The sequence below is a fragment of the Fundulus heteroclitus genome, chromosome 8, assembly GCF_011125445.2.
Source record: "Fundulus heteroclitus isolate FHET01 chromosome 8, MU-UCD_Fhet_4.1, whole genome shotgun sequence".
Taxonomy (NCBI): Eukaryota; Metazoa; Chordata; class Actinopteri; order Cyprinodontiformes; family Fundulidae; genus Fundulus; species Fundulus heteroclitus.
Window position 1 is genome coordinate 28,606,779 of NC_046368.1, and position 21,064 is coordinate 28,627,842.

The window sequence follows — 21,064 nt, forward strand, 5'->3', positions numbered from 1 at the left end:
TCACACTAAAGTGAATATGTCTTGTTTCCGGCATGATATTGAGGGAGACTTCCGTGGGAATTGCCTGCTGTGAGGTCAACAGGTCTGCAAGCTCCACATCACTACAACACGCTCAGTGACAGTCAGCAATAGTTACTCTGAGATTCTCTTGTTGGTGCACAACACACAGTACCAAGGGGTGTCTTTGATTGGAATCTGTGCTGGGATCATTTCAGTGCATTCAGTGTGGAACCATCATCCACAAGTTTCACACTGTATCTACAGCATCGGGATAAACATGTGTGTCATTGTAAAACTTTGGACATAAAGAAATTTACAGCAGTCTTACCTTTTTTTTAACCTAACCTACCCATTGTCCACAAAGCTTGTAACATAAGGAAAGTAAAATGCAAAGCTGAGGCCCTACAAGAATGCTGTACGATATCAAAGACTAAAAAGTACTTAAATATTTTACTAAATATATATTACTAAAAATATTATCCAAATACAAGTGAAACGAAAACGAGCTTGTTGAAGTCTAAATCTAAAATGTCTAACATGGCCAACAGTTACGTATGTAGCTAAAGAAAGGTTAAATTAATGTAGCATTGAATCAGGTCAAAAGCTTCAGCTCATAATCGAAACTTAATTTAACCTGGCATCTAAACATGTATCATTCATTACAACTATCAAAATGACAAGGAAAAGAAAAATGGTTTGACTTACTGTGGAAATTCTGTTGATATTTCAACTTCCTCATAATCTCTTTTTCCGCTAAACTGTAAAACATTATTGCTCTACTGACCTTAATTGATGGCTGATCATGATTGGCTGGGACTTCATTACACTAAGCATCTAATTGGTCTGATTGTGTCTGGTGGTGTGGTTGCACGGCAGTGGCCATGAGGCAGCCATGAGGTAAAAACTCAATACCAGCACATTTAATCAAATAAATGAAATAACTAACCAAACCTCAAACATCTTTGAAATAAAGTAAAAATCAATGACAACACATGAAAATGTCATGTTTTTAGACTCTATGTTGACTTTTAGTTAATGTTATACCTGTAAAGAAAAAAAAATGTTGTTAATGTTATACCTGTAAAGAAAAAAAATTGTGAAAATGTTTTCCAGGGCAAGAGTGTTGGCTTCGAGATTCCTGCAGTTCAAACTGAGTACTGCTAATAAAAACGATGGAGAAAGATTTGTATTATTTTTTATGTGAAATTATTCCTCAGAATTGAGAGTCAAAATTCACAAGCCAAGTGTTGCTGTGTAAATACATCTGATAACGTGTAGATGTGATTTTTGTCACCCTACAACTTATAAAAGTTACTTTGTGGATGATGGTAATACTTTATCTGCGACAGACTGGCGACCTGTCCAGGGTGAAACCCGCCTCTCGCCCAGTGAACGCTGGAGATAGGCACCAGCACACCCCACGACCCCATGAGGGATAAAGCGGGTCAGAAAATGGATGGACGGATGGATGGATAATAGTTTCTGCCCTTAATGTTACATGGAGAATATTAGAAGTATCTGTGGCCCATCTTCCCAAAGTAAGAGTTGTAGTATGAACTAGGTGAGGTTATCTATGTATACTACAAGTTTGGTGGCACTACGATGATCTATACTGTACCTATTGGCTATTATACACTTGTAATAACAATGAAAAAATGTCAAAAAATAAAGTTAAGCACATTTTCCCAAAGTAAGAGTTGTAGTATGAACTAGATGAGATGAACTATGTATTCTACAAGTTTGGTGGCACTATAATGGTCTATACTGTACTTATTGGCTATTATATACTTGTAATAACAATAAAAAAATATCAAAAAATAAAGTTTAGCATATTTTCCCAAAGTAAGAGTTGTAGTATGAACTAGATGAGGTTATCTATGTATTCTACAAGTTTGGTGGCGCTACAATGATCTATACTGTACCTATTGGCTATTATATGCTTGTAATAACAATAAAGAAAATCTTAGAAAATTTAATTTAGCACATTTTCCCAAATTAAGAGTTGTAGTATAAACTAGATGAGGTTATCTATGTGTATGATGAGTTTGGTGGCACTACAATGATATAAGGTGTAGTCATTGCTCATTTTATACTTAGTCTAATAATAAAATAGGTGCCATTTGTCATTCAGGCTTTGGGAAATTCCTCAAAAAATGTATTATTTTCAAATTCAATAAATGTGGTATGATATATATGACATAAGATACATATAAAATGAATTTGATAATAATCCACCTCTCCTTGGTGACGCTGTTGAATATTTCTCTGTGATTATGTTTCTGGGGTAGCAACTTGCACACGGTCCCTAAGTATCCGCGGAGCCGCGAGCTCTGCATTGGGTCCAATGTAATTCTCCCTGCGCGGTGGGAGACTCGTTTTGAGGAAACTACGGTTGTAGCTCACTGTCTGCCTTGCTGTGGTTACAGAGAGGTGTCTGTTTTGTAGAATAAATAATCCGCCGATGAGTTATTGATCCGGAAAAGCCGAATCTGTGAATATCTTTCTAACTTTACCCAAGTGTGCAATTGAGCCAAGCAACTCTTGCATTTATTTTTCTATAACTGAGCTCTGGCTTATAAGGGACCTCTACAGTTAAAAACAGGACTAAAAATATACACACACACACACAAAAGATAATTTTACATTATTGCTAAGGGTTACAGAAAAATCTTTAATTAGACACAGGTCTCTGCTTGAAATTGCATTGATCTTGTGAGCAAAACTGTTCCATGTGAGGTTTAGTTACAAAATATGATTAGGATTTGATAGTTGCTAATGCTACGTAGGACAACATCCCAGGAAAATTAAGACAGGGATGTTGTTTCAACGACAAACGTACAAAGATCATTAATAAAGAACACTAAAAACAATTTAATAGCTGCAACAAAAAAAATGGGACTGCAAAGAATAAACTCACAGCTACAGAGAACTGGCGGCTGTCAGTGGGGCTGTTGGCCCTGTGTTCTTGGATAAGTTTCCATTGCGTCTCACTGGGAAGGCCATTTGATTCAGGTGTACTGGATCAGGGACACATCTAAAGGTTCCAGGAAACCACACCTCGAGGACCAGAAAGCCAGCTTTGGCCATCGTAAAGAGGTTCCTGGGAGACTCAAAGTGGATGGGGAACTGCATCTTGGCAGAGGTCTCGCAAAACTGAACCACCGCATCTAAAAGCACACACTGGAAAAAAACCAGGACCTGATATGTGGCATGGAGCAGAGCTGGAAAGGGCTGGTGATTGGAAACAGCGAGCAGCAAGGCACCAGAACAGGATTATTCACCACCAGGCGTTCTGCAAAAGGTGTGTTGTCTGTGACTACCGCAGCAAGGTGGTCAGTGGGGCTGTGGGACAATGCTTGGTGGACTCTGTGGAATCTGGTGGGAATTGCTACTTCCCCCCCCCCCCCCCCCCCCCCCCCCCCAAGGCTGGGCAGCAAGATTTGTGGATGGACTTCCATGAGAGAAGTTGATCCACAAGTCGTGGGAGGCAGGACACACCCTGGACAGGTCACCAGTCCATCGCAAACAGGTGAACTCAATCCAGGCAAAGCAGCAGCGGGGACGGTAGGTCTGCAGCTAATGTTGGGAGCCCACCACTCCTATTATAAAATGAAAACAGGTTAGGACAAATCGGTGTAAATGAGGCACAAATCTATGCAATCTGTCCAGTGGACCCAAACCCTCGTTTTAGCCTATCAGTTTAGAAATTTCAGCTTCAAGGCCAAAAATAAAAATACAATACAATAATGCAGCTTGAGCTGTTAAAAATACTAAACTGACTGCATGGCGATCTTTATAGCACAGTAGGTTAACCCGTCAACACTATAACTGCACAGTTCCCATATTTCTTATGGATTTATCTTTAGGGAAAGTACATATTTCTATATATCTTCTATATATTTTCCCAGCTTTAATTTGAACTATACCTTATGAAAATTAGATAAGAGTTAAAGGTGCGGAGACCGTTTTGTAATATTTTTTATTTTGACAGATGTGTGCTCATTCCGCAATAGAACAGCATGGGCTCCATCTGAATACCCTGAATAATAGCTCCTAGTTCCTGTTCAGTGAGAACAGTGAGAACTCCATTGTGGGGAGGAAAAGAGCTTCAGACTGATGTGCAGAATTCAGACAGCCTTTACCTCATACCTCATTACCTGAATGAAACGGATATGGATGATGCAATGCAAATCTGGGCCTATAGCCTTTGGAAAATGAAGTACAAAGTGAGCGCTCTTTTCTATTTTTCCATTTTTGTTAACCTCCATGAGGTGGGCTGTGCTTATACATCAAGTCACGCAAAGGATTGTGGGATTCCTTATAGCTCCTTAGCGCCGGTAAGGGACGCTGCGAGTTTCCTAGGGCTAAACTAGCCGCGAGAGGAAGCATACAGGCTCCATTTCCTACTTCCTTCCTTACCGACTGCACTATTGGGACAGCACTTATCATGGCGACCGCAGAAGAACCTTCGCTTTGGCTAAAGAGTCTTTGCCCAATAGAGGTATTCGGATGGAGCCGTGGGCTCTAGCCGCTGTTCCTTGAGTTTTCATGGGATCATGCACACACAGAGGATGTCAGGGTTTAGTTTAGTTTAATCATGAAAAGAAGAGAAGAGTGAAAAGGAGCAAAACATTACAGATGATCTGCCTGAAAATGACCAAGTCCAAAAACCCTTTTTAAAACAGGTGCTGAAGTTTATTTTTTCTAAAGTAGTTTCAAATAACAGGTTTTTCAATTCAGCTTTCTTTTCCATAATCCCAGTCTATAATTTGACATCTGCACTGCATAAATTGATAAGAAGACAGCCATAAAAAAAATGAGGACATCCCAATAAATAATTAGTTCATTATCAAAGAAATGTTCACATATTGATGTTGAGTCTAATTCTTTATCTCTGGAATACAGTGGTTATTTTTACACCTAAACAAAAGACAAAAAAAAAAAGAAAATAAACAGATGCCATCAACAAAATCAGGTTTTCTCTTTGTTCTCTCAGTTTAACTTCAGTGAGAAGCTTCTTATAGCCATCTCTAACATCAGTCTGAGGAAAACCTGCCCCACTCCTCCCTGGATGGCCTCCCACTGCTGTTCACTTTCCCTTCATCAGTCAGGACCACCCCAAACTAAAGTCAATACAGTGAAGCCCTCCTTTCCAGGGCTGAAGAACGATGTTCTAATCATGTGCCATTTTAGCCATTGTATGTGAGAATAGATGGGAGGGGAACCACATTTCTTTTTAAAAGGTCTTAAAAGTTACATTTTTATGATGGTAACAATATTAAAGACCCATGTGTCCAAACATGTTAAAAACACATACAGACTTTCACGACTGTATTATATTAAAAAGTTAATATAGAGCTCAATTTGCGATTTTATTCATGAATAAAGAAATTCTTCAACAATACTAAAAAAAAGTACTACAAAAAGGTTTTGCTGAAGGATTTTGGGCATAACGGACCATAACTGCTGAGTTAAAACACAAGTTTCTTTGGTTGTTCCCATGGAAACTCCTTTCTTCCGAAGTGACCGTAGCAGGCGGTGGCCTGGTAAATGGGCCTCTTCAGCCCCAGCTCTCTGTGAAGACAGGACACAGCGTCACACCGGCAGCTTTGATTTCAAGGACCACGCGTGTTGGGCGGGGCGGGGGGGGGGGGGGGGGGTGGGTGGGGGGGAGGGGATACCTCACAATGACCCCGGGCCGGAGGTCGAAGTTCTTCTGGACTATCTGCAGCAGCTCGTCCTCGTCCCTGTCCGACGTGCCGTAGTGAAACACGGTGATGGAGAGCGGGTGACTCACGCTGATGGCATACGAGATCTGAGAGGGAGCACCAGACACATCATCATGTTTACTGGATCTGTTCCAGCCCACAGTAATCGGGGAGAGAAGGAAGTGTGTGGACGTTAAAGAATTAAAGTCTTAGATTTGACCTGGACCAGAGCCCTCCTGCACAGTCCTGCTTTGACCAGAGACTTGGCGACCCAACGTGCCGCGTACGCGCCCGACCGGTCCACTTTGGAGTAGTCCTTTCCCGAGAAAGCTCCGCCTCCGTGCCCGCCCCACCCTCCGTAGGTGTCGACGATGATTTTGCGCCCGGTGAGTCCCGCGTCGCCCTGTCGATGCAGAAAAACCTAAACTCAGCACATGGCCTTTGGTAGAAAAGATCTGGCTGAGTCGCTGCACACCTGTGGGCCTCCCAAGAGAAACTTGCCGCTCGGCAGCAGATGGTAGATGGTTTTATCGTCCAGGTACTTGGCAGGAATAACCACCTTCACCACCTTCTCCATCAGATGGTGCCTGATCTCCTGCAGGGTGATGTCAGGCCCGTGCTGCACCGAGATGACCACGGTGTGGACGCGCAGCGGCTCCAGAGCTCCAGAGCTGTCTCGATACTCCACCGTGACCTGCAGACCGGAGACCGCCGGGCTAAGGACCAAACCAAAACGGCACAAAGATAAGAGGAGGGCTTGTTTTTTTTCTACTGAAAGAGCTCACCTGTGACTTGGAGTCTGGCAGTATCCAAGGACACTCTCCATTAAGCGAGAGCTCCTTCATCCTGTGGTTGAGTTTGTGAGCCAGTAGCAGGGTTAGAGGCATGCACTCCTCAGTCTCATCGGTGGCGTATCCAAACATCAAGCCCTGAAGAAACAAACAGCCGAGTAAGAAAAACACGACTCTTAAGATTCACGTGATTAATAGATTAATATCCCATGTCCTGCTTCATATTTTGTCCCCTTTCAGCCATGAAATACGGATGTTTGAACATAATTTAATACAGTTTTTAAGACCACGACTCGCTGCAGTCACAGCTGCAGGTCTTTTGGCTTATGTCTCCACGGAATTTAGGTCTGGACTTTGACTAGGCCGTTTTGACCCTAGCGTTGCTTTGTAGCTCTGGCTGAGTGATCGGGATCGTTGCCCTGCTGGAAGCGGAACCTCTGGCCCAGGATCGCTCTGTTCTTACCACCAACTCTGTCCGCCACCATCTTTTCACGACTTCCTCTTGCCTCTGTTCCATAAAAGCCAGATTGGGAAGTTCATGACTAATAGAAGTTCCGTTAATTGAGGGCCAGGTCTTTGTAGATTTGTAGCGGTCACATTCTATTTCCATTTTGAGGAGAAGGAGTGAACAGTGCTCCCTCAGATGTAGAGAGCTTGGAGGAGCTTTCTCCCTGACCCATCTGCTGTTTTCCTTGGTCCTGATGCCGTTTCTTCTCTCATGTTATCAACCTCTGATGCCTTCACAGAACAGCTGGATTTATATTGAAATTAAATTACAACTGCATTTCATTTTTTTCCCCCCTACCTGGGTGTTTTTTGCCCCAAACCTACTCTGCTGGTAGTACGGTGGTTGCCGAGGAAAGTAGGGCTCTTAGGCAAGCAGACTGCTAGTCAGTGATTGGCCGTGGGTGTGGCCAGCCAACAGATGAGTGAGGAAAAAAATTAAAAGTCAGCCACAATTTGCTGACTCAATACTAAAAAAGGGAAACACTGGATTCACTGAAAGCTGGCAAGTTTTGTCTCTAAAGACTGCATGGTCCAAGAAGTTGTGTGCGCGGTGGGTCATATCATGTGACATAGGCCTGATTAGATCTACTATCGTGCATCTACAGCAGTCCTAGACTGAAGGCCCGGCAGCAAATACAGCTGAACATTTTTCTTCATGTTATTCAGACAAGTTCATATCTACTTAAAATGGATACGGTTAGGTACAGCAACAAAAGTAAAGCAAAGCTCCATCTGAATACCCTGAATAATAGCTCCTAGCTCCTGGTCCTTGACCTTTCATGGAGTCAACAGTGAGAACTCCATTGTGGGGAGGAGAAGAGCTTCAGACTGATGTGCTGAATTCAGACAGCCTTTACCTCATACCTCATTACGTGACGGAAACACACATGGAGGATGAGAGTCAAATTCGGGCCTACGAGCTTCTGGAAATGACCTACTAAGTACGCCATCTCTCTCTCCGGACATTTTCGTTGATTCCTGTGAGGAGGCTGTGCTTACATGTCATGTCACGCAATGGATTGTGGGATAGTGCCGGTAAGGGACATTGCAGGGTTCCTTGGGAAAACTAGTCGTGGGAGGGAGCATACAGGCTCCCTTTCCTACCTCCTTCCTTACTTTCCGCATTATTCAGACAGCACTTATCATGGCGACCGCTGACACACTTCTGCTTTGGCTAAAGAGTCCTTGCTCTATAAGGCTATTCAGATTGAGCCCAAGTGTTTTTAAAGAAACGTCCTGTTCCTGTTGCTGGGAATACATTAAAGAAAAAAACAACAAAATTTTAAATAAGATAAAGAATAATCTAAAAGATAGCTCTGTGGCTTTTAAGGGAAATATCTGAGAACCATTTTTGACTTCTTTTACTGAAATCTGGTATATTTCAGAGGTAAAAATAAAATTCAACTATTGCTGTTCATTGGCCCAAATGGCCACTGAACAATGTCCTTTCTATTCCCTCACCAGGCATAAGAATTACAACCATACCAAGCGCTTTCAGCCGTCATTCATTACCATGACTATATAATGTCAAATACTGAACCTGGTCCCCAGCACCAATGTCCTCCTGATCCCTTCCTTCAAACACACATTCTGAAATCTCCTCGGCCTGCGGCTCCAGGGCCACCAGCACGTTGCAGGTCTTGTAGTCGAAACCTGGGGACACAACAGGCAACGGGGTTTTGATCTATTCTCCTCCAAATTTTAAGAAATGGATTCCACAAACTTGCTGGAATAAACCGTACTCTAAACCCCTCCATACGATACCTTTGGATGAGTCGTCGTAGCCGATCTTCTTGATGGTATTCCGAACCACGGACTGGAGATCCACCACGGCTTTAGACGTCACTTCTCCCACCAGTAAAATCATGCCAGTCTTCGCCACACACTCTGAAACAGGAGTCCAGCACACGATCAGGAACGATGTGGTGCTTCACAGATTCAGGGCTGCGTCGGAGCTCTCAGACCGCATCCTTGCCGGGCGGAACATGTGTTTACAACATTTTGCTCCGGTTTTATGTGATGGATTTTCCAAGGTTAGCCGGTTTTTACTGCCAAAAACATTCGATGTTACTCCAAATTACAGTTTTACACTCAGTGCAGACACAAAGTCCTAAAGAGGACGCTGAAAGGTTCTGATGAGCGCCGGTGACATAACGCTGGACTAAGCTTTGATCTAAATCTCAAACCCGGATTAATTATTAATTGTCCAACTGTTATCAGTTCTCTTTTATTGTTTCTTGCTAGATGCTCTGTGGTCTAAACTCCAACAGTTTTTTTTAGATGTACATGTAAGAATTGTGGATAGCAAAAGACATTCGCTTGTGTTATCGATTGAAATTTGTACGTTATTAAAAACTAGTGAGATAACCACGAGGACTGATTGTTAAACATTATTTCTATGATCAAACATGCTGACACTCACCACAGGCCACTTTAGAGTCCGGGTCCTGACTTAGGTATGCATCAAGTACAGCATCGCTGATCTGATCGCACATTTTATCTGCAGAAATAAAGACATTATGTTTAACGAATCAATAACTAAAACAGATACATTTAATATGTCACCGATGAACATTTTTACTGCATCTTCAAAAGCAGACATAATTGCTTGACTGGTAATTTAACAACTTTACGGCGGCATCCTTCAGCACATAATGGATTTATTTTATTTGTCAGCTTGGCCTATGAATAAAACACAGTGGATGAGGTTAGCGCTGCTTTATGGAAAACGTGTGGTCTGAACTGGGCTCACAGGTTAACCAATCAGATGTCAGGACCTATGTGACAATTAAAATTGTTTCATGGTGCACTTTAGCAATTGACCTATGCAAGAACAATAAATACTGAAGAAAATTACTGAAATAACGATTTACTTGAGAATTTTTATTGTCCTTCCAACTTTTATACCTATACCTGCTTATCCATAGTTACAGGGAGCTGCTGCCTATCTTTATCTTTTATAAAACAATCATTTCTAATATGAATTATTAACTTAGAATAGTCAAACTATTTTGCTTTTGCTATAAATTTGAAGACAATGTTAAGAATTTTCTTAATGAATCATTTCAGTGATTCTTCTAGTATCCTGACCTTGAGTCAGTGGGTTTGCAGCAAGAACTATTTCAAAGTAGCTGAGCTTTCAAGGGTGAAGTTTAGAGAAAGGCCTTTTCTTTAAGCCCAGCTGACTGGCAGTGTGCAGCAGCAGCTGAGGGACGGGGGAGCGCTGTTTTATACACCAGACAACCAGAGAAATCTTTGGTGGTTTTCTCGGAACGACATGACAGAACGTTTGCCGCTGTAAAACCGTGACTTTTTAAAAACCATGACTTAGCGTAAACAGAAAAAAAAAAAACAAGAAAGCGTTCAGGCCAACCGTGAAATGGTTTGTTCCAAACAAACCAGAAAAGAAGCTCATAGGAAGAGCTTTTACCATACGCTTAAAAATAAATTCACTGTTAGGTCCTTTAATTGTTCCACTATAGGGGTTCTCCTGTGAAAAGCCCATATCCCTGTTAGATAGTCACTTTTGTACCCATATTATAATTATTCCAAAAAGCCTCCATTTTATTTGGATTTTTGTGATATACTACTAAAAGCTAGAGCATAATTCTGAAGTGGACGCTGCATTGGCCATGGCTTGAAAAAGGTTTGCAAATATCTTTAAATCAAATTTTCCTTTTTTTTTTTAAATTGTGGCACTTTTGGACTTCCGCTTACATGTTCTGCACTATTTATGAGCGTTCATAAATGTTCTGCATCTGTTTGAGAAGATCCGAACTTCCTGACTAGCTAGCTGGTTGCATGCTGCAGCCTGTTTATCGTGTTCAGCAAACTTTAAGCATTGATCCGCTGCAGCCGCAGCCGTCTTGGTGTCGCTCCTCTGGGAACGTGAGGCTTACGTACCGGAGTGTCCTTCCCCCACAGACTCGGACGTGAACAGGAAAGTCTTCCCGCTGCGCCTCCCGCTGCTGGGGTTCATCTTCAGCTCGTCGGCCTCTGCAGGAGGAGAGAGAGAGAAAGAAAGAGAAGAAAGCACCTTTCACGGAGTCTGAACGTGGCAGAGCGGCACAGTCCAAGTAGTATGACCGTAGAGGCAATGATTAACTGGGTGTTGAAGCGCTGCAAGGGGCAGGCGGCTAGTTCTGCTAGAAGCCAGTCGGATGAAAAAAAAAAACGGGGTCAACTTTTTTTCCAGCGCTCCCACTGAAATAGATTCCTATAAATCAAATGAGTGGACGTTTGTAAGGCCTTTCCGGACCCTGCAAGCCGCTCTGATGGATGAATACTTCCCAGGAATGTCCCCCCCACCCACCCCAGTCAAAGTGAACCAAGCAGCCGCTAGATGTCGCTGCGGCGCCGCGTTGTCCACTTCCCTGGACAACAGAGAGGCCCCTGGCTGGGACAACACGTTGTTGAAGCATATTTCTGCTAAGGCTGCACGACCAGAATGGTTGATGTATGGTGTTAACATGATGTAGGTAGTAAAAACACTCCCAAAATGAAGACAGAGCCATGAAGGACACTTAACTGAGATGAACTGATGGTAAATGCAGCTTCAAATGAAGACTGAACGCAACTCCAGCAACAATTTTAGCGCTCAGATAGTGGTTTGTACTAAAGAGGATTAGGGCCATTCAAAAAAAAAAAAAAAAAGTCTATTCTATTCTTACTTTTTTCTCACAAGTTAAAAAAAGTCAGAATTAAATAGACTATTTTTTTTGAATGGCCCTAATCCTCTTCCGTAGGTTTGTGGCAAACTGGAGACAAGCTTTCTTTTCACACTTGATTTTTTTCTTGCCACTCCTCCATGAATTTTGAAGTGCACAGCTTGTTCTCCAATTTAATGGACTCTTACCCACCCTGTCCGCTGTGAGGAACATCCATGTCTTGCAGGGCTTGCAGTTGTGCTATATTCCTTCCGCTTTTCATGGGTGAACTGAACAGTGCTTGTTATAAGTCGGTTGTAAGTTCAGGAGATCATGATGGTGTTTCTAGGAAAGCCTTGCAGGCCTTCACAGAACAGCCAAATGTATGCAATATGAAATTAAATAAACACTGGTTACATAATTAGGTAAAAATGTATATACATATGAGTTTTTGGTTATGATTTAGATTTTTTTTTCTTTTGTCTTGGGGCCAGAAACGCCTGGCAGCACCAGTGCCTCACAGCTCCATTTGGGTCCCTCTGATTCACACATGTACTCTGTCTTGCTGTAGCTAATCTTCATTCATCTCCTTCTAGGGCAAACCTTCATCTCTCTAGATTTTAATTGACCTGTTAGCTACTCTCAACTGGATATGGCTCAGAATTGATTAGACTCCATATCCATTGTGATTCTTTGATAGTCAATTTCTTTTGCCAGGAGAGTAACTTCCTGGTTGTACAACGACGGCTCTGTCTTGGTTTATGTGCATATGGTGATGCTGGCACCCTGTGAAAGTTAATTGGGTTGAAATGTGCAGTGTCACACGAAGCAACAAATAACATTGCTGTTTGCTAAAATTCAACAGCACTGTTTTGTTCATTTTTACAATGACACATGTTCACACAAATCAAGCTTTTCCATTTTTGTGAGACAGTGGAACACAGCAGTTGCCAGACAACAGAGCACCCACATTGGTATTGTTCTTGAATTTTATTTTAGAGTCAGACTGAACTGAACCCGACTCAATCAATTATTTTAACAGTCTGCCAGAATATGATAAAATGCTAAAGTGTGTGGAGGTTTCTGTGTGTTTTTAGAAATGATCAGGTGAATAAAGATCCAACATGGCAGTCTCCCTGTGGAGCCTGGTGTGATCCATTTACCTCAGAAGTTAAAACTGCGAAGTCGGAATGACGTTATCTCCGAGTTGATAGCGTTCCTGTTTCCTGCTTGCCTGACTGTAGGAAAAAACATGGATGCTCACAACTAATTTTTAACTGTCCAAATACAGCCAACCTGAGTCTCAGAATTCTTTTCAAGTCACATTTTATTGCAAAATCTTGGTAATCTTTTTAGATAGCTGTGCTGAACCGTTTGACTTATCATGAAATGGCAAAAACCAATAGGTGCCAGTTCTTCATTGCTTTAATAGCCATGGTCTCTGTTAACAATACTGTTAAAACAATAACACTGTTCTATGCAGTATTTGGTGCATATAAACACTACTAAAAGATCCCGTCTTATGAACACTGAAGAATTGTACGAGTACGGCTTACTAAATGTCGCATAAATAATAGAGAACTGCTATGAAGTATGAAGTTTTACTCAACGTCGCTGCGAGAAGCAGCCGTCCCAAATAGAAAGTCGGTTTGGTCATGTTGCTCTGATTTTCCTTCTTGTAATTCTGACTTTAGGAGAATTTCCAGTTGAAAATTTCTATGGAAAAAAAATGCAGCATCTCTCCTTTTCATTCACGTTTCTATGTGCAGGGGGTCTGGTAATTGACACACTATTAAGTTTTTTTTTTTATGCATGAGAAGCTCTGCTGGTCCTCCACCTGCAGATGGTGCTGTTGCATCACAAATGTGGGGTACGTGGAGCCTTTGGCCTTGTTGCTCCTTTTCACACAGCCATGAACCAACAGTTAGTCATCACTTCCAGCCATTGTGCTTAAAAACACGGATGCACATTCACTGAACAGTTAAATCAGCAGTTTCCAAGAAACTGTGTGACTATCACTTGTAATGTGACAGCATGTTGAGTGCAGTGCTCTGTGTTCAATTTGTGCATAGAGCAAAAAGGACCTGAATCGGGGTTTACAGTGGGAGCAAACCAACCCTAGAGCATAGCGTTATTTATCCAGCATGATATTAGAAATAAGAAGAGGATGGTGTGATGTTATCAGAAACTGAATGTTGCATGACATAACCAAATTTCTGTGACTTTGAAACAAAATGAACCGTATTGTGAAAACTAGAACATGAGTAATACTGTTGGTGTTATTCCACCTAATGTTTCTCTGCAGAGCTTCAAGGTTACACAGCTCGTAAAGTATGTTTCACCAGAGGCAAATTAACTGTAACTTCTAACAGGCTGTTGCACTTCCTGCAGCCAGAGGAAGTGCAACAATTACGGCAGATGTAAATGGCTAAGTTTATATTGATTTTGACGCAAATTAGTACCATTGAACAGTTAATTTTCTTTTTAAATAAACCTTTAACCAGATAAAAGACGCATTGGGATCAAGACCCTTTTCACCAGGGTGAGCTGGTCAAGAGAGGCACCAGCACATGTCAAAGTGGACAGGACAGACAATAACAAAAACATTTAAATATATAAAGTGTGAGCAATTTGACTAATAAATGCATGGGTCATTGTTACGGTAACAACATATAATACAGGATTACATGGAAATATTAATTGTTTTCTATGTATTGAACATTTCTGTCAGTCCCAGAAACTGACAGATACCTTTGTTTGACACTTACAGTACAATAAATACTTCAAAACGCACAAAGAAGCACATCAAAACATACGAAAGGGAAATGTTAAAGTGACAGTTAAACGTGTGCAAAAGTAGCCTGCAGTTCCTTTTTTTTTTTTTTACAAAAAAACTAATGAATGAAACTAATCTTTTTTTCTTTTTTTTTTTCTTTTTTTTTTTAAATAGCTTTGTGGGCCAGAGAAACTTTAAACCTCCTGTCTGGCTGGATGGGGGATGGAGGGGATGGAGGGGATGGAAAGGATCTTCTTCTCGGTTTTTGACAGCTTGGTTTTGGCTTTCACTCAGTTATACCAGGATAAAATATTGAAAGTGATAACAGATTCAATTAGCGATTATGAACCACCGTTAAAATGTCCTTGTTGATATTAAAATATCCCAGTTTTCTCAGCAGGTGTAAAAGTTGTTGTGCTTTAAAAAAAATGGAGTCTGTACACAGTCGGATGTCGACTCCTATCCCATGGTATCTAAAAGACTCCACATGCTCCCCCAGCTGGCCCTGGATGCTGAGTGGCTCAAAGACAGATGACCTGGCTCCTTCATCTCCGCCCCTGAGCACAGCTCTTTGGTGTTTGTGACATTCAGTTTCAAGACATCAACTGCCTGCTGGCACCGGAACAGAGAAGGGCTGGACGATATAGAAAAAAAGCATATCGATAAAATAGAAATATTTATCGATATCGATAATTATCAACAAATTCAAAACAGATTTTAAATGCAGCCCTGGCCATTGTATGCTGTTGCTTAGTGACCTGTTTTTAGAAAAAAGACACACAAACACTGAATTCAAACTCATCCTTATATCCCTTTATTCAACCAACACGTGCTCGCTGAACTCTTTTAAGGGGGCGGAGCTTGTTTCCTTGGTCTGCATTGTGAAATTGGTTGGGAGGATGTAACCACTGTAATATTAATCTACATGGCTAGAATGCATAAGAAGAAAAACGTATTCTTTTGAACTTTTTATTTGCCCCTTTTTTTTCTATTATCGATATATGTCTATCGATCCATATTATTGTCCAGCCCTAGGTCAGAACACCGGAGCCAGTCATGTTAGCCACCAGGGCCATGTCTTCTGCGTGTATAAAAAGTGACACCACTTCACTGTTGCAGGAAATCCTGTTTGCATGAGCAGAAAACAGAACACAAAATTAAACAACCTCTAGGGAGCCCTGTAAAAACCAACGTACGTGATTTAAATACGTCTGTAAAAAAAGCTCAGAGTCCATAAAATCAGTGATGGTTGACTCTGTATGTGTAAAAGGCGCTGCAGTAAAATGCTGATATTCACGGCGTTAAAAGCACTATGGGAAATGCATGAACTGAATGTGGCTCTGCAGAGTCCCTGTGTTTGGTCACAATGTTAAAACGCATGAGGCTCAGGCCTTCCTCTCTGTTGTCTTCATCTTTTTCTTCTTTCTGCAAGCTCTGTATAACATTGTTTGTCCTCTGTCCCTCCTCTGTACATGTCCAAACCCTCTGTCATACTTCTATGACTGTCTCCAAACGTCTACCAGAGCTGTTCCTCTGATAGATGACGCTCGTTTCAAATTCGTTGCATCTGTTCCCCATAAAAATCCTGCTCTGCCTCGGTCTCTAACAAAATACATCACATCATAGTAGGTCCAGATATCAACCTGTAAACCTTCTCTTTCACTTGAGGCTATCCTTCTGACCAACCCCAGCTGCTTAAACTCGTCCACCTTCCATGCTCCTACCTGTCTCGCTCTCACGCGTCCTTCAAAGAAATGTTCACAAATTGATATTTAATGTGTCTCTTTTTAGTTTATCTCGTTCGTTTTACTCATTAAACAAAAAGCAACAACATAAAATCTAGTTTGCAGCTGACACCCTACCATCAATAGATAATATGACATCCTTTAGCCCAGATAACTTCCATGAGACGCTTTTTGCACCCATCTATTCTGTCTGAGGAAGGTTTGCCCCATTCCTTACTTCAAGCTGTGAGACTTTTCAGGGTTTTCTTGTAGCGTCAGCCCCTTTTAAATCACCCCATAACAACACCTAAATGAAATCAAGATCTGGGCTTTGAGTTGGCCCAGGACTGTCCATTTCTTGATTCTCAATCATTGTGAGGCTACTTTCCTGCCCAAAGAGCATTATTCCTAATATTCTTGCCTTTTTTTTTTTACTTTCTTTCTGCTAAGCATCAGCCTGGTCTTCATGGGCTCCTTCTTACACGCTTTCCATGAAGATACACAATCTTTTTTTCCTCAAGGCCTCAGATAGCTTTTTACTCTGCCATTTACTTCCCTCAGGAACACACCGCGTCACGTTAAATGTCTCAGGTTAGAACAGGTTAACCCTCCCTGATCTAAAAATGTGGAGTAACCAGGTTCTGGAGGTGTCCATCTGGTGTGATTCTTATTACCTTGTACAGAAAATGTAAAGAAAAAATAATTTCTTCATTTTTTATTATTTATTTGTCCTATGTTAAACTGGTATTAGAGGCCGATCTGTCCAAATATGTTTGAAAACACAAAGGTTGTCGGATTTTGTCCCATCTCTTGGCTGCATGTTGTGAAAGAGGCATTTCACAGAAACCTAAGACTGACCCTGGTGTCATGTCCTGAGTTTTTATTTTATTTGTATTATTTTTATTCCTGCATGGAGGAAAACAAGACTTTACGGTAGTTTATTTCTTCCACAACGATCTTTCCCTTTAAATCTTTTGTCAAATATTTTATTTGTAATATCTTCACATCAGATGTGATTATTTCCTAGCTGATAACGTGGTCTATGTTGTAGAGCTGAAGTACTGGCACTAACAGTATTTGATTGTCAAATCCCCTCCTCATTTTCATCTTTTACCTCTCACTCCTTATTACTGGAGATAGTTTTTTTTTTTTTTTCTAGGCTCCCTCTCTCTAAAGAAATTATTCCTAATTTTCAATCAGCAATTCGGCGGTGTTTAAAGGTAATTGAATTCTGATACGGGAGCAATTATTCATCATTTAAGGTTATTTGCATTAATTGGAAATATTAATGGGCTCTTTTGGGTTTCGAAAGGAGATGAATATTTGGTCACAGAGGAGCTCCGCCACTTCAGGCTCATATCCGCTGACACTACCCGACATTCTCCAAGGCTGGCGCCGGCTGAACAGAGAGGGCTTAGAGATTGTTCCTCCTTGGAAAAAAACAAAAATTATACAGAAAAATATGAAAGGGATGCTGAGGTGATGCAGAGAGGAGCACAGGAAAATCCTTGGTTAATGTTTCTTCAAAGTTTTTTGAATTATAATTGCAAATGCTGATTTCCAAGAAATTCAACCTACTTTTACTTTGTCTGTAGTTTGTCCAATAAAGAGCCCTCCTTGTTGTCATGGTGACGTATTGCTGGCAAACCCAATTTAACCTTATTATCCTGGTTCACATTTTTCATTTCTCGGACGAGTTTACTTTTATTTGAGTTTGTAAGAAAAAAGGCACTTATTTGCAGATTCCTTTCCTCTAGATGGTTGAATAAGACTAAAATCCCATTTAATGTTTTCAGGAAGGCATGTTGAATGCTGATCAGCCAATATGGTTAAATTGTAAAGAGCCTTTATTTTTAAACACACTTTTACATGAGAGGGCTTCTAGCTCATAATAGAAATATTAATTTCCATGGCATGAAACATGTAAAAGAAATACACAAACAAACAGGAAAATAAAATAACTGGGCACACGGGGGAAAGTGGTTGAAGACTGAAGACTCTAAAAGCCAGAAACCCTAACCTTTTGAACCCTTTTGAAGCGAAAGCTCTGCCATGACTGATGAGATGGGATTGAATTCAGTTAGCAGCGGTGACTGACACAAAATGGAACATATCGTCTCATTCATTATTTTGGGTTTCTCTAAGAACATTGATGTGTTTGAATGTGCTATTACCAGTTGTGAGATAGCCTGGGCAAAGCGGCTGAAGAAGGCAGTAGGCAGATGATGTCAAGTGTGGCAGGTGGTTCATTGACAACATAAATGGTGAAAAAAAACAGTTCCAAAAAATAATTAAAAGGTTAACTTGGCTCACCAGATCATAGCTGAACTTAAAGCAACCAAAATTAACTTCAAGTGCACTTAGTAGGGATATTATGAGAAGAGTTGAGGTTTTGGAAGAACGGACAGAGCAAGCGGCTGGAACTCACGGGGAAACAGGCAGACCTGCAGCATGCAGACACAGGCAACTTTCTTCAGTGAAGCGAACAGAAGAGTCCAGATGGCTGAGCAGACAGGAACTGGTAGACTCAAATCTCATCACACGAAACAAGATGAGATGGGACGAAAAGAGACGTTCTGGCAGTGAGTGGATGACTGAGGCAGGTAAATGTAGGCCAGTGAACAGGTGAGCAGAGCTGACAGTAATTACTGGCAGCAGGTGGAGCTGATGTGGGCTAATTGACTGGAGATTGAGCTGATTGGATAATGGCTGGTGGCTGAGAGGTGACATGCTGACAGGATGGTGGCTCAAGTCCAGAAAAGTCCAAAATAAACAAAAACCTAAACCATGACAGTACCCCCTCCTGAAGGGCCTAAAAAAACACAAAAGTCTAAAATAAACAAACAAAAACCTAAATCATGACCAACGTTTTATCATATTTTATATATATCTATTTAATATACAAATATTATTATATTTATGTTTTTGTAAAAAGGATGACTTCGCTTTGGATTTTCTTCTTTTGTTCACTGTATATAGTTGCATATATTTTTAATTGAAAAGCTAAAAAAAATGCTTTTTCAAAGACTGGAGAAGTAGAGTGAAAAAAAATATTAAAACCAAAAAGCAGTTAAAAAACTCTTCTGAATAAAATCCCCCTTTTTGCAGATCATTGTCCAAGTTGCACGAGCATCCAATTCCCTCTTCCACACACACTTTAATGGTCTGGCTGTTTAAGCCCATGCTGTTTCACTGAATGTCAGCCCTATAATATTGTACTTTGAAAAAATACACACAGAACATGTTAAAAAAAATATAATATTATACACATGTGACAATCATAAGAAAAACTTATGGTTATAAAGGATGAAAAAACTATTATGCACTCGGCTAGTAGGTGGTTTAATGTGTAAATGAAGCTTCGTGAAATGAACCATTTGCTGAAGCAACTGGCTCAAGTAGTTTAATGCCTCATGAGGCCTCATATTTTAGGACGAGGGGAGACAGGTCCTTCCAAACTGTCGCACCCAGGCTGTGTTGCACCATCACTTTACCTGTGCTTGGTGAACACTGTTGATCATAAAAAAAAAATAAAAATAAATAAAAACATTTGCTTTTAAGTTACCATTTTAGACTCATTTTCCCAAGAGCTACTATGACTGTATGTATCTCGTCTGTATATATTGTATTTTGTGCTGTTTTGCATTTTATGCCTTGCACTGTAAAGCAGTTTGTGACTGAGAAATGTGCTATATAAATAAACTTTACAGTTCACGCTTTAACTCACTAATGTTACTTTCAATCAGTTATAAGCAACATCTTTTAGAGTGTGGCCATAATATTATACCATTAAAGCCACACAAAAAGACCAACAGCAGGCCTAGATTTGACTCCATCAAATTCAAACCGTTTTTCCCTCCCCCTCTTCACCTGGTCCCTTCCTGTTACATCAGCTCTAATCAGGAAGCTAAAATCACAGGAAGTGAGGCAACACTTCCTCCTGAAACACAGGTAAGTAAGGTGAGTTCACTAATAAATCAAAAAATAAAATCTAGAGTTGGTTGGTTGATTTAAACCAAAAAGTAAAGTAAATAATATGTAAAAATGCAAAAAAACAAACCCGGGACAGTATATGCTTGCAGACTACAGCATAAATAAGATTCGGCTAAATGAAGCAAACAAGAATGTTACCTGAAAAATAATAAACGGGGGCAAATGGTGTTCTCGCCCATTTTGTCACACCAGTGTTTTTGAATACTCAGAAGTTTAGATGCAGGGATGATCCATGTCTGTCGTTTGAACAGTTTTAATGGTTAAAGCACACAGATGTGGAAAAGGCAAAGTGTCTGCAACAGTCGATTTCTGTCAATAATAGTAGGTTTTATTTTCAATTAAACCACATTGTTCAGCACATTTGAGTCCTTGGTAAGCATCCAATTTTCTCACCTCCTACAAGCCGGATGATCCCAGAGATCCTCACTGATCTCCCTCCAGAGACTTCTGTCGCCGCCGGTGTGCAGGTTGGTTGCAACAGCATGCCAGCTAACCTTCTGTGCAGAACGGTGCGATAACCAGACACTGCTTTTGTTTTTGTTTTTTTTACAGAAAATCGCGTTTCGGAGCTGTTGCATATCGTGGCAATAAGAGACACACCTCACCTCACAATATAGAGACTCATCAGAATAATGCATTTTGAACAGTTTTGAGAAGTTAGCTTCAAGAAAAACAAATACCTAGATGGATTTTATCAATCTCAAAATATGTTGTGTTGATTATGTATGTTTTATACTGATTGTATATGTGTTGCATAAATGTATGTCTTGTTGTAGATTTATGTGTTTTATTTCTTTAAAGTGCATCTCTAAATTCAAACTTTTTTTTACAGGAAGAAGACAAATAAAACATCCTTTCATTACTGCATATTTATATTTTAGAAAGAAAGAAAAAGGAAATAGAAATTAAGAGGACATTG

At 40.7% G+C, this 21,064-nt stretch overlaps 1 protein-coding gene across 1 annotated transcript; it reads right to left on the reverse strand.

Annotated features, from left to right (window-relative positions):
• Window positions 1–5,353: 5,353 nt before the first annotated feature.
• Window positions 5,354–11,307, reverse strand: mat2al (methionine adenosyltransferase II, alpha-like). Its single transcript, XM_012869688.3, has 9 exons — window positions 10,910–11,307; window positions 9,429–9,506; window positions 8,771–8,893; window positions 8,547–8,659; window positions 6,494–6,637; window positions 6,184–6,402; window positions 5,929–6,111; window positions 5,682–5,815; window positions 5,354–5,574 (listed from the first exon to the last, which is right to left on the reverse strand). The coding sequence occupies exons 1-9, from the start codon at window positions 10,983–10,985 to the stop codon at window positions 5,472–5,474; spliced, it is 1,173 nt and encodes a 390-aa protein (XP_012725142.2). The 5' UTR covers window positions 10,986–11,307; the 3' UTR covers window positions 5,354–5,471.
• Window positions 11,308–21,064: the final 9,757 nt, after the last annotated feature.

Bases quoted from the DNA above. Each gene is read 5' to 3' on its own strand.
- mat2al (XM_012869688.3), bottom strand. From the start codon at position 10,985: ATGAACCCCAGCAGCGGGAGGCGCAGCGGGAAGACTTTCCTGTTCACG. The intron at 8,894-9,428 runs GTGAGTGTCAGC...CTCCTGTTTCAG, and splicing joins GGACTCTAAAGTGGCCTGTG to AGTGTGTGGCGAAGACTGGC. The intron at 5,575-5,681 runs GTATCCCCTCCC...CTGTCTTCACAG, and splicing joins CGGCCCGGGGTCATTGTGAG to AGAGCTGGGGCTGAAGAGGC.